A 14,169-nucleotide genomic window follows, 5' to 3' on the forward strand; every position below is an offset into this window, starting at 1 on the left:
ATTATTATCGTTAATATTATTATTATTATTTATTATTATTTATTATTTATTATTATTAATATTATTTAAATCGGCTTACAGTCAGGATAATTTTTTTCACCCTTTATATGTTTTTTATTACGTTTTTTTTTTTTTTTTCAAAGATCGGTAATATCAATCTCAAAAATTATTTTTGTAAATATTATTGGTTCAGTTTGATTTTACCGCGCGATTTTCAAATTGAATTGAATCGAATTGAATTTTTACGTCTCGCGCGGATTTCACCCACCTTTTTTATCTTTTTCTTATGTTATTTTCCTGCTTTTGCGAACAACTTTAGTTATTTAGTTACTCTCGCGTAGTTTCTATTGTTTTATTTTTATTTTTAGTTACTCGATACATGCTAGCCCACGATATCATAGCGATGTGTATATCATATGCGTACGAAAAGTATTTCAAGTCTTTTTTCAAACTCTGTTATTTTTTTCTCATCCCCAAGAAAGCGGACACGACCATAATTTACTTTCTTTCATAGCGTTGTCATGTGTGTATACATGCATATATATATATAATATATATTTATATATAGAATATATATAATAAATATATAAATCATCATGTATATCATAGTAAACAAACAAATTATGAAAGAAAGGGAACGAAAAAAAAAGAAAAATGTTCTATATATCAACACGTTGACTACCACGTGGGCCACTCGTGGGCGACGTTTTTTCTTTCAATAAGATCACGTGGATCAACTACATAATTCTTGTCAATGTTAATATTTCTTCACATTTGATCTTAATATTGTGGCCAATAAAAAACGTGTAAAACTTTAGTAGCAGTCAACGTGTTGAATTAAAATAAAAATTGAAAAAAAGAAAAAAAAAAAAATAGCATAAACGAGATCTCACACGTTTGTCGTTAATATTAATATATTTATATTTATATATTTATATATTTATTTATACGTTATTAGTAATTCGTGTAGCGAATAAAACTATAAGTAATACATGTATAATATATATATATATATATGTTATATTATATATATTATATATATATATATTTATACGAGTTTCGAAATTCTCGAAGGAACTCTCTCATCTTTCACACATATTATAATAGAGAATTCGAAATAGTTTTTGTCAGTTTAATTTGAGAGAAATAAGAAGAAAAAAGATTGAAATCTAATCTAAAAATCGCTTATATTTCCTTTTATTTTATTTGTTTAAAATTTTATTCCTAATCCAATCGTGTCCACGTTATTCATTAAGAACGTATTTCGAAAGGGATACGGTATACCTAAACATACACAGCATCATTGTCAATTATATCGAATATAAACACACATATGTATTAGTTTCTATATACACGTTATATTACCTATGTATGTATAAAGGATCATTTATCTGTCAATCAATCAATCAATCAATCAATTAATCAATCAATCAATCGATTTCATTAATTAATTCATTAATTAATTAAGCGCTGTCAACGTTACACAACGTCGCACTAACTGTTCTATCAATTTTTATTTATTTTCCCACGTTATTAATTTCTTTTTCTTTTTTCAAGTATCTTTTACTAACTGCGTTGTAAAGCACCTTGGTTATCAAAATAAAATAAAAAACATAAGAACCAAAAAATATAAGAACCAAAAAACATACACAATAAATGATTCGGAATTGCGAGATTAAACACCGAACCCTTTTTTTTTGTTGTCTAATATTTTTTTGTTTTATACCAAGCGAAACGATGCACATTAGCATTAGATATTAGAATCTCGCAAAATATTCTTTCGGCTAAGACTCTCTTCCTTTTATTTCTACTATACGAGTATAGTCTTTTTTACTTTTTTTCGTTTTTCTTTTTTTACTTTTAGCAAACAGGCAGGATCCAAGCTTGATATTTTACGTATATCACATCCTTAAACGCAGTTTAAATGCAGTTAAACGCAGTACGGCACTGTTTCATCTACGTGTCAAGTAATAACCTTAAAATGGGGGAGCATTTAAAGCACGACATCATTTTTATAATTCTCTTTTTCTTAAATGAGGTTTTTCGGCAGTGATCAGCGTTTTCCTTTTTTTTCCTTCTTTTTTTTTCTTTTTGTGCTCCACCGAACTAGTTTCAAAAATTGTATATCAAAGGATAAACATAAAAGTTTATCAAGCAGGACGACATCACGAAAAATTTAAACGAAAAAATAACGCGTGTCATAATTGGACTTTAGTTTGATCCTGGCGCTTTGAGATAATTGACATCAAATATTTTTACGATATCAAAGTAGGAATTATTATGCTCGTATCGTCCAAGTCGTTGGAATCAGCTTCATGTTATTCTGAGAACAGAAAATCTTTATCGGCAGCACATTGCTATCGTAAAAAGTATTTGACAAGGACCGACGAAGCTAAGCTTGAAGAATATTTCCCATTAGATTAAACAAATTATGTTCAGCGAGGCGAAGCAACAACGAACGTTGTTAAACGTTGTGCAGGATGATACCACGAATGAAAAAATGAAGGATGGAAGAATCTACAAAAATTTGTCCTTTTTCTAATCCTTCCACCAGCCGCACAAGCAGCAATACCATCGCCTCTCTGGATGAGGTTGTATTATCTGCTATTGTCAGTGCATCGCCCTAGTCGTGGTCAAATGCGTGGTTTCTGCCCTTTTGGGTGGAGGTGGTGGTGGTCTCCTTTTACTAGCAATGGCATTGACGATATTAATGCTACGATTTTCATCGGCGAATCTGACGGTTGCTTGACGAGCAGGACTCGACGCGTACTCGATGGGTGCATGGGGATCCGTCGTGTAGACATTTTCGTAGAGATTGTCAACTCCGTAGTGTTCCTGTACCCAATTGGATACGTTGGTTTCTCTGTAATCAGCAACGGCTGGTGGTGGATCTCGGAAACCTAAGACTTCGTGCGGAGTTGTGGTCGAGTCGAGTTTGCATTTTTGTGCAACCTGCCATTTCTTTCTCATGACTCGTTGGAGATCCTTCAAAAAATCACCTGGCGGTGCTTGATCAGATGCGGCTAATTTTTTAGGGGACGTCAATCGAGTACTGTCAGATCTTCTCGGTGGCATCGGTTTTCTTAGCGGTAACGCTGGACTACCGGGCTCTTGTTGAGCTGGTAAATTGAACGAGATCTTTTTACCCGTGCCAGTTTTTGACTTGGGTGACGTCGGTGGTTCTTGGATGGTCACTCGACGTTGCGGTTGAGGACTCGACGCAGCTTTCAACTCGGCGAGATAGGGCGGGGCAGCGTAATGACTCGTACCCTGTTTCATTGCACTCCTTCTGACCGTGTCCATGTTCGGATTCGGCCTGATCGGATTAGGTACGGTATTGTGCCCGCTCTGGTGACTACTCCCATAAATCGACTCTGATTTCGAATTCTGTCGCGTTAAACTTTGCGTCCCAACGTGTTGCGTTTGTGTACCATAAGCTGGGGGTGGGACGAAGGGTGGCGGTGACGTGAAACTCGGCGAACTTGGTGCGTAAGTCGGTGTGCTGGCACTCGAGCCAGGATAGGAACTGTGTGGAGAAGCCGACGAGTTTGCTGATGCACCCGTCGCGTTACTGCCGCTTTCATAATTCTGACTGTTTTGTAGGGCAGAAGAAGTATTTTGTGGGGTGCTTGTATACATTTGATTGCTACTGTTAGATGGTCTTGACGCAGTATGCGTAGGCGTGTTCTCAGGAGTCATCGAATTCGACGGACTACTCGATGTTTTTGGTCTCGCGCGACGTATCGTACCGGTCTCACCAACAAGTGGACTCGGTGGTGGTGGTAAGGAAGCAAGACTCAACGAAGAACCAGTCAACTCTGGCGTGTTGCATACTGGAAGTTCGCCTAGTCCAGGTGGTGGTGGTAAAGAATCCAGAGAGAGATTCGAACGAAACATTTCTGGGGGTGGTGGTGGTAATGGTTCGCTATCGGATTCCCCTTCTTCGGCGACTCTCGATGGGGACGGTGGAGGTGGTAGAGATGTGATAGAATCCATCTACAATAGAAGGTAATGAATTGATCTGTTCTAAGGATAATACAACCTCGTTTACGACTATACTCGTCTCCAATTACTCACCATACACGGTTGTATAGGACTGGTCGGTGTCTTGGACTCTTGACTCTCCGTTCTCCCATATCCCATAGGGCTGGCCCTTTCCCTCACCGGCGTTCCAGGTGGTACAGGACTAACTGGGGTTGCGTTACCAGATCTATGATGTCTTTTCAAAGTACCCGATCCGTCCGAATCAGTGCCACTTCTTCTACGACTGTGTCTTCGGGTTAGGGTTCCCGAACCGGAGCTGGTTGGGCTCGGGCAAGAATCTGGCTCGTCGCGTACCGTTTCACCGACTTCCTTCAATTGCCTCGTTATCGATGTTAGAGGAAGTTTTGGGTTCATGGAAGGTTTTCGCTTAATCGTTCCCGTTGGAAATTCACCACACTCGAAAGCCACCTGGGAAGGAGGAAGGAGGGAGGGGGTGACAAATACATTAGTTTTCGATTCATAATCTTTCTATCAAAGAAATCAAAATGCATATGGAATATTTGATTACCTCACAACTACTCGGTGCTCCATCGGACAAACAACCGCTGGAACTGGAACTACTGGCTCTGCTAAGCCTTCCATCGTTATTGTAACTCTGCCTCTGTTCCGAATTGTAACTTTGCCTTTGACTATCGTATTGCCTCGTTGTAGCTTGTGTCTCGTGCCTTGCATTTTCGATGAATTGTCTAGCATTGTCATTGGTAGTATTATATTGAGTTTGATTAGGTGGTACGGCAATCGAGCTGACCGAGCATGATCTCGCGTGTGCCAATAGATCGAGGTCTTCCTGTGCAATCTCGTCCATTACCAACCTGTAGTTATCCATTAGTTGTCTACCGTATTTGGCAAGCCTAATCCCAACCATCCATCTTTCCAAAGACGCATTATCTTCCGCGCATAAAAATTTGATAAACTTAGTCGATTTTGGTTGCTGCAATCTCGGGTGTTTAATAGCGAAACAAAAATCTGTCGGTGCCTTATACTTTTTCTTCCAACCGACACCGTAATAAACTTGATTGACATCAAATGTAGCCAAACATACGAGATCTCTCGCGGTACGAGCCTTTTCTTTCGGCCAATAATAAAGTCCGGATGCACGAAGTATGAAATAATACTTTTTCCAACCCTTTTTACTGTCTGATTTCAAATACAATGGTCCCTCAACCTAAAAACAAGACAAATCTGGTTAAGAAACGTTTCAAAGGATTTACACAAAAATTGATAAGTTCCAATATTTACCGCAGGAACGCCAACGTTGATACTCGTGAAAAATTCTTCCAAAAGCATATTACGAGAATGATCGTCGTATTCGTTGCTACATCTGTCTGAATGACCCGCCAACAGGAATCTTTCAGGAGTGAAGAACAGTTGATTTTTATCAGGCCTTTCAACGAAGAGCAATTTGTTTTTGGAGTCTCTTGTCCAAAGTAACAAATTTTCTACCAATAGCTCGTGATCCTCGTATACTCGTTCTACAACCAACAAATATTCACCGTTAGCCAAAAAATTAACTGAAATTTATTCAAAATCCAAGTTACAGTGATTTCTAAATTACCCATAAAAAGGTCTGGCAAGTGTTCGACAACTGCCCACTTTGGATCCATTGGCACGTGATTTTTATCTGCAAGAAGCCTAGCAACGAGACCAACGTTCATTCCTTCATCTACTAGGAGACTTTTCCCACTGCCATCTAATGTGAAAGCTTTGATGAAAAGCTTTTGAACACTGGCCTCTCGCATCTTTTCCAGTGCAAGTCGTATTTTCTCAGCTTTTGCTCTTCCCGCAGCATCTAAAAATTCAAAGTAAAATTGTCGACCGTTCAATAATATTCTACAACAAAATATCAAAATTGAAATATTCGAATACCAACCCATATTTTGATGCGGTTGCTGTTGAGAAGCCGTATGAATGGCGGTTTGTGGTGGTTTGTGTCCTGAACCACTGCTGCTCGCTGAACTTTCGCTGGACAACATCGAAACGGTGTCCGAAAATGCGCTGTCATTGTCTGGACTATCCGTGCGAATACCTTTAAAAAAAAATATCATTTGTAATCCCATTTTTATTCGCAAATCGGCAAGAATGACGTGGCAATTGATTGGCAAAATCAGATGGTATCACGAACAAAATTTATTGGACAAATAATGATGGACATTAAATGAAAGAAATCCCTTACCACCTTCGTTTTTGCCGATGTCCGTGTTATCTGTAGCAGTGATCCTTCCGTTATTGGGGCGACTCTGTCTCTGAGAATCCTGAGCTGGAGTAGTGGCTGCGATATCGCCGTCGCAACGTCGTTCCAATGCGCACAGTTCACCGAGTATTGCATCCAAGTCGACATCTTGGGAATCTAAACAAGGACAAATAAAAATTATTTAGACGGGGTATCAAATTTAAATCAAAATCAATAATCTTCTAAACAATTACGTGTGTTGTGTGGGTTAGCCTTGATCAAATGACTGATAGAAAAAAAAAGAAAAAGAAAAAAACAAATACGTGGTAGAGATAAAATTGCGTATTTAAAGGTTCATGATCGGATATCTCAATGAAGTATCGGATATCCTGATCACATGTTCGCTTGTTCTCAATCAGTCGGTAATGCTCTGTAACAGAGATAATGAGAGTGGAAAGACGAGGCTACTGTACGGGGTTAGCCACGTACCCGACCAAGAGAAATGTCTCTCAGCAATAATATTGTCATTAAAAGTGTTTCAAGCTCATACTGATATTTATCTTAAATAACAGTCCACAATAAAATGATATAACATATATAAAATGAGGAACGTGTCGAGGTTAATTGGAATAGAGAGATAAATCGATTATCATCGTAATCGATATATTCATTGATACGAAATATCTGACTCATATCAAACAACAACAACGTTTACAATCTCGGATTAACTGCGCGTGCTATAATTCAAAAATAGAACGAAACTTCGTACGATTTATAAATTAGAAACTTTCATAATAATCGTCGAGGAGTTTGCATACTTCAATACTTTGTTGATTATGATAACGATAGGCAATGAACTTGTTGATTTTTTTCTCTTAAAACATTAATATAGATAGGGAAAATAAATGAATGATAGTAAGAGATAAGAATATTGACGAGTCAGCAAACGAAGGAAGGTTCTCGAGTAATCTGCGAAAGAGTTCGTGAGGAAAAACGTAATAGAAAAAATTCTAGAATCGGATCAAATCGGTTAGGATCCGAGTAAAGTAGAGTAGAAGAACGTTCCAATAACATAGAATGGAGTTTAATGAAGATGAAGGAGGGAGAGGAGGATCCGGTAAGAGGATCTGTGATTCTCGTTGCTGCTGCTGCTGCTGCTGGTGATGTTGGTGCTTTGTGCCGACTTATCGAACGATCCCTTGGAAGAAAACCAGTTTTACACTAATTGCCGGACATTTCTTCGATCGTCTTTGGTATTCGCGAGAATTCAACAAACGATTGCTCGTTCAACCGTTAAACGAGGACTCCCACAATGGCCCAACACCCCTGATTTTCTTTAACCTTCTATGTATAAGCAGGTCGAAAATGACAGAAGAACATGAAATTCTTCATCTTCCTACGTAATCAATAATCACACGTTTGGTTAATCAACATTCTTTATGAAATATACGCAAAAACTTCTAAACCAATAGTACGTTCAATGTGATCAACGCAAAACGGACGTGCGATATTTTTTTCAACATTTCTCTTTCCTTTTTCTTTTCCAAATTGCAATATTCTCTTCTGTATCGGAGAGCAGAAGGTCCATGAAACCGCGGAAATGTTTGCAAATTGATTGATGAGTCGAAATGAGGAAGCATACGCGATGAGAAACGTTCCGGGAAGTTAAAGTTGGAAACGTTTCATTCCATTGAATAAAATGATCTCGTAAATTGAACTTTGATGTATTCGCTAAAAAAAAAAAAGAAAGAAAAAATAAGAACAAAGAAGAAAAAAGAACTAAAATTGCATTTATTGCATTTACTATTATTATTATTTCACTATGGTCGAATTTTTGCAGTAGAACTTTGAAAACAAACGTGTGGGGGGTTTGGGTTTTTATCGTCCAAAAAAAAAAAATTTTAAAAATCCACCAAAAAAAAAGGTTTTTAAAAAAAAACCTAAAGTTGGGGGGGGGGGGGGGGGGGAAAAAACAAAACACCACCCCCACCGTGGGAAAAAAAAAGCACAAAAAAATGGGGGGGGGGGTGGGCCCTAGAAAAAAAAAGTTGTTTGTGGCCCCCCGGCCCCCCCCACCCCCTGGGGGTACGACGGTAAAAGTATTATCGCGGATCGTTAGCGCCGTGATAACACGGACGCCGTATAGTTCATTAGGAAATAACGGAAATTAGTAGCCACGTGCTCGTGGATTGAACGAGCATCAACCTCGATAACATACCAACAAGGTATTGTACTAACAAACTATTCAACTATTCGCTTAACTACCTCGACCGGGAATATTCGAAACAATCGTTACGTCTAATAAATAATGAAATTAGTTTTCAACAATTATCGGATAAAATATTCAATGGTAAACTTTTCGGACATCAATAAACCGATTATCGATTGGTGTATCCGATAATCAAGTTAATTTTAAATAATCGGATAAAAAATAGATGAATGTTATGTTTGTGAGAGGGGAAAGAAGTTGCAATGATGCTGCTTCCATGAAAAACAAAAGTAAGCTCATTCTGCATGTAAACCATGCGAGGGCGTTACATTCCATCGAGTTCGAGAGAGCAACCAACGGGGACACAACGTGTGTGTGGGTTTCGATGACGATACTGTTAGCTTACTCCAACTCGTTCCGTCATTTCTATCTCTTGCTTTCCTAGAATATTTCATGCACCATTTTTTCAACGTCTTCCTAGTCTATGACAACGAAGAGGAGGAAAGTAAAACTTCAATGGGGCTTTGAGTTTAGAACATAACTTAACACGATTTACTTCCCTTTATCCGACTAAACTCGTTTTACTAACTATGCTATGGAAAATAATATACAAAGACACCAACACATAGGAAACTTAGTTAAGACGGTGTAATAAAGTTTTAAAAGTTTTTCAGTTGGCAATGGGAGGGATCAATTTTCTATCTCGTATTATACTTTGATCGGTCGTACGAAGACAATTCTGGTAAACGAATTCGTGGTATACTTTGGAAAATATCATTTCTGTCACGTCGGCGATACTTGATTCTTCGTGCAAGATGACGAGAGTCATGTGGAATGTTAACGATGTTCATACGGACAACAAAGTTCCAATGAAAAAAAAAATATATATATATATAAAATGCATACGATACACTTTTAGTTAAAGACATTTGAGAACAGGTAACATAACGATCAAAAATTCTTAAATTAAAATTAAATATAACTAAACGAGAATGTACGTAAAATTTTGAATAGATTATATGGGACACATAAACAAAAATCAACTTCCAAGTATGATGTTGTTGTTTCTGTTGTTCTTTTTAACAAACAATCGGAGTTGCAACCCCAACGTTACAAAGTTCGTGTACGTTGGTAGTTGCATCGCAGGGCCGTATCCTGTTACGCCGAGTGAAAATAATTGAATATCCGGGTGCACGGTGATCTTCGCTACGAGTTAACGTCCAATAATAATATACGATCGAAAGTAAGTACGATTCGTGTGTAAGTATTTATAGTAAACGAGTATAGTAAGTAGAAGAAGAAATGACTAAATACATACTTGGATATCTCCAAGTCAAAGTACGAATAATAGGACACATGTAGTATATGTGTGTGTGTTGTGTGCGCGCGAGCGCGTGTTGTATGTGATGTATTATGAATGAAATGGAAACCGGAAGTAGAGTAGAACGCGATGGCCGCCCGCTCGTTGCACTTTCCACGACACAACTTTATGGTGATAACGTTAACGAGCCGAGTTCTCTTTTGTTTTACTTATTGTTACGTATTAATTTCAATATAGCGCAAACATTTTTATAACGAAATAATTTGTGTGTATCAATATATATATATTATTATGATTTATTTATTTTTAATTAAAATGTATTATTTAATTTACAAAGAAATATTTTATCTTTGGATTATTTTTTTATTTACAAATTTATATTTCACATATATTAATTGTTACATAATTTATAATAATTGTAACATATATTAATTATATTATTTTAAATAATGAAAAATATATCTCAATTATTTACGAATCGATAAGAATTTTTCTGCACGACCAAACGTAAATGTGTAAATTAAGTTAAATTAAATTAAATTAAATTAAATCAAATTAAATTAAATTAAATTAAATTAAAAAAAAAAAGAAAGGTAAATATATTGTTAAAGAAGTTTACCGTTAATACAACGTAACGTTTTTGCCACGATATATAACGTCATCGTTTTTTAACCCGAAAGCATTCGAAAGTACAACCGATGACGTCGTCGATAGTAGTCTGTCGGTGCACGCAAGTTACCGTGGAAATAAGAAGTAAAACTTTTTTACATATACTCCTCCTCTTCTCCACCTCTCCTCGTCCTCCTTCGTATTCCGTACGGAGGATGGGTTGCTTTCTTCACACAAAAGCGAGTGTGTTGGGCCACGTGAGTCATGGCTTCCGAATGGTAGAAATATCCTTACGGCTCGCGTAACATCGATCTGACGTATTCGTCGCCGATGATGTAGAAAGAATATCTTACCACGAGTGAAAGAATCATGTTTAGAAAATAGGGGAACTGTACGAAGTCTATCTTCAAAATTCTAACATCAAATCTGACCACGCAGCACGTTTACGCATAGGTGTACGTGTACATGTAGTACGTGTTGTACGTGTATGGGTGTGGATAATGTGCGTGTAATACACTTATATATGCTTAATTATTATTACGAATAAACAGTCAATTTTCATGAAACAAAACAACGATTTTCATTGTTCGTGGAAGATTATTTATCGTTGCCAAGCAAAACAAGAATTTCGTGTTACCAGGAAAAACTTCTTTTTTTTTTTCATTTTATCTTCGCAGAACGGATCGGTAAATATTCTTTTTTTTTTCACGTAAATAGTAAAGAAGATTGACGTTTTTCCGAGAAAATATTATTTAAAGTGTGTTAAAATTACAACGTTTTACGAATTATAATTTATGGAGGAAACCTCCGAAGGTAAAGTAAGACTCGTCTTTTGTTTTTTCAACGATATCTCACCGACGATTAATTATTGATATTTATTTCGTATAAAATAATAAACGATAAATATAATATATGGTATCCTCTCTTTTTAGCAATAACAACAAATATTTATCCTGTGGAAAAACAATACAAAAATACGACAAGATTCTGTTTTACGATTCCCCTCGACAAAAATGTCATCCGTGTTATGAATAACAACCGTTCACGGGATTTGTCGATGCAGTTAATCATTTATCTGTCAAAACGAAAATCCTCGTGATTACGATAGACATTTTTCTTCATTATAAAAGACGACTAGGAGAGTAGAATGAGGGTCGGGGAAGGAGAAGGGGGGTTGTAAGAAATTCAAGACGGTTTACGATTGATAACACAAATTCGAGCACGCAAGTGAGATTTGTGTATTTTCGATTTTGACAAAGTATATACGAAACTCGAAGGACAAAAGTATATTTATTTATAGATACATTATTATAATTATTGAACAGGAAACGTTGTTACCTTTGACAGTGAGAAATCCGAGTATGCTGTCGTTGCTACCAAAATTCGTGAGCATCCTCGAGTCGTAAGAAACGGAAAAGGATCCTCTCAAATTACTACCACTGTTGCTACTGATCAACATCTTCAAAACACGTATTAACAAATTCACACCATAAACACCATATATACACTATAAGATACAAACTACAAATAAATGTTACCTAAACTTTTGTTTCTATCCCAGCCATTTTGTATCCAAGCACGTGCAAGAGAAACAAAATGTTTGTCTAGTGCAAATAAAAAAAAATATGTTCATATGGCACTCGCGAATATATGAAGAAAAAAAAAAAAAGAAGGAAAAAATAAGAAATAAAATTATTGTCGGGTAAGAAAATGGGAGGGGATCGGAAGATAGATGATCGATAAGATTGGAAGAAAATGGATAGAAGAAGAACCTTTGAAACCCGTAGAAGATACGCACGGTGCGCGTGACAACGTTCAACTGAAGGCCTTAAGGTGAACACTCTCGCCTCCTGCCCAGAGTTTTCCACGCGGACGCGCCTTTGCGCTTGCGTATTGGTGCAATTCTATATCGTTTGTGTGAACGAACGCTTCCACACATCCTTACAATCTCTCTATCTCATTTTTTTTTCTCTGTTCTCTGTCTGTCTCTCTCTCTCTCTTGAACGTAGTCGTGTAAGTTGTATACGAGTATACTCTCGAAGCCGATGTGCACGCGCGAATACACTTGTGCAAGCCCTATATGCCTGTTTATTATCAACTACCACCACCAATGTGTGGATCGTTTCTATCCTCAACTCTGCTGGATCGTTCGACCGATTAATAACCGATTTTCTGCAAATTATACTCTAGGTCTTTTATTAATCACTATACGCCGAGATATATTTCAGAGGATTTTTTTAAAATTATGGAACAATTGTTCGGATCTGATAACAAGATTTTCCATTTAGGTAATACGTCGATGCAGATATTAAGCATAGTTTTGCGTAGAATATTGAAAAATTATTGGGATTTGATAAAAAAGGATTGCGTTTGTAAACCATTTGGATTTGTAGATACTCGTAATATTGATACTGAAATATTGATCAGTATTTTATGTAAATAATTATTTAAGTATTTTTCTTTTATAATTTTGTGTAGATTATTGGACAATAGTTGAGATACGCATAATATTAACACAGAAATATTAATCAGTATTTTATGTAAATAATTATTTAAGTATTCTCCTTTTATAATTATGTGTAGAATATCGGACAATAGTTAAGATCCGAAAGAAAGATTACATTTTTAAACTATTTGAATGTAGATAAGCATAATATTAACACAGAAATATTAGTCAGTATTTTATGTAAATAATTATTTAAGTATTCCCCTTTTATATCATTTTGTATAGAATAATAGAAAATTATTGAATAATCTTATGGAATTTGAATAAAAAATTGCATTTAGGAAACACATGGATACACAATTCGTAATATTAGCAACCATGAAAGTCTCTCTCATGGTGCAGAAAATTTGTATTGATTGAAGTGTGGGCGCCAGTGGCGATTCGACGAATTACGAAGGATGTTGCCTTCAGCCGCCAGCAGGATACGCGTATCGAATAATTCGTCCGTTATCTAAACGAATCGACTGAATAATACGAAAAATCCTAATAAATCCTAATAAATCCATTTAGTATCATCGAAACTTTGAACTTGTTTACACTCGTACTTTTATTTGTACTCTTATTTTGTTGGGTTCGTTTTATTTTACTTCAACAATTCAGTTAAGCAAAGTGAACTTTAGAGTGTGTCAATTTATATATACAAAAGAAGAATTGATACGCATATAAATATTAACGATAACTACAACCAATATATCCCTAGAAGGCTCAAAAGAATCCACCCAGGAGACCTAGTAAAAAATTAAACCCAACCGAAATAAATGACAATAGCGACGCTATTTCATTGGAGAAACCGTCCACGTGCTATCTTTTTTCACTTATATAACAATTTACCAAATTTCTACGGACAAATTGTAAAGATGGAGTTAATAAAAAAAAAGAAAATTTTTATATAACAAATAATTTCGCAATCAGATATTTTAGAAATAATTAAAATGAAAATTAAAAGACCATTTGACGCGCTCGCGCGAATATATTTTAGAATTATTTTTTAGATTAATCCTAAACGTGAAAAAATTTTTGTTCTCTTTAAATGTAAGATACAAAATTTGGACAAACCACAAGTAGTTAAAATCTTCATAACATTTACATGTTTCTTTGTGAGAACACGTTCGTTCCGTAAGCTTGCCAACAAAGAACATTGATACTTATCTCCATCGTTCTATCTACTTACGTGACGAGACTCTTTTCTTTCAAGGTCAATCATCGAAAGATCCAAGTGAATCGTGAAAAGATGAGACCGTTCACGGTACTATTAACCACGATCACTCGTGCAAATCATTCGAAGACCACGAATTGTTTCTCCAATTTTC

The 14,169-nt window shown here is 36.1% G+C and overlaps 1 protein-coding gene across 8 annotated transcripts in view; it reads right to left on the reverse strand.

Annotated features, from left to right (window-relative positions):
• Window positions 1–1,200: 1,200 nt before the first annotated feature.
• Window positions 1,201–14,169, reverse strand: part of LOC122523528 (amyloid beta A4 precursor protein-binding family B member 1-interacting protein-like) — a 123,069-nt gene continuing 110,100 nt past the window's right edge. For 6 of the 8 annotated variants that reach the window (XM_043645335.1, XM_043645336.1, XM_043645333.1 and 3 more), the window contains 7 exons: window positions 6,218–6,391; window positions 5,915–6,070; window positions 5,600–5,833; window positions 5,284–5,516; window positions 4,553–5,209; window positions 4,078–4,452; window positions 1,201–3,996 (listed from right to left, as the gene is read on the reverse strand). In XM_043645335.1, coding sequence (XP_043501270.1) covers window positions 2,611–3,996; window positions 4,078–4,452; window positions 4,553–5,209; window positions 5,284–5,516; window positions 5,600–5,833; window positions 5,915–6,070; window positions 6,218–6,391 — 3,215 coding nt within the window. In that variant the 3' untranslated portion in view covers window positions 1,201–2,610. Of the gene's footprint in view, window positions 3,997–4,077; window positions 4,453–4,552; window positions 5,210–5,283; window positions 5,517–5,599; window positions 5,834–5,914; window positions 6,071–6,217; window positions 6,392–11,691; window positions 11,813–11,891; window positions 11,990–14,169 lie in introns of those variants that run through there. The other 2 variants (XM_043645338.1, XM_043645331.1) reach the window with 2 other exon arrangements.

The sequence above is a fragment of the Polistes fuscatus genome, unplaced genomic scaffold, assembly GCF_010416935.1.
Source record: "Polistes fuscatus isolate 324 unplaced genomic scaffold, CU_Pfus_HIC Scaffold6, whole genome shotgun sequence".
Taxonomy (NCBI): Eukaryota; Metazoa; Arthropoda; class Insecta; order Hymenoptera; family Vespidae; genus Polistes; species Polistes fuscatus.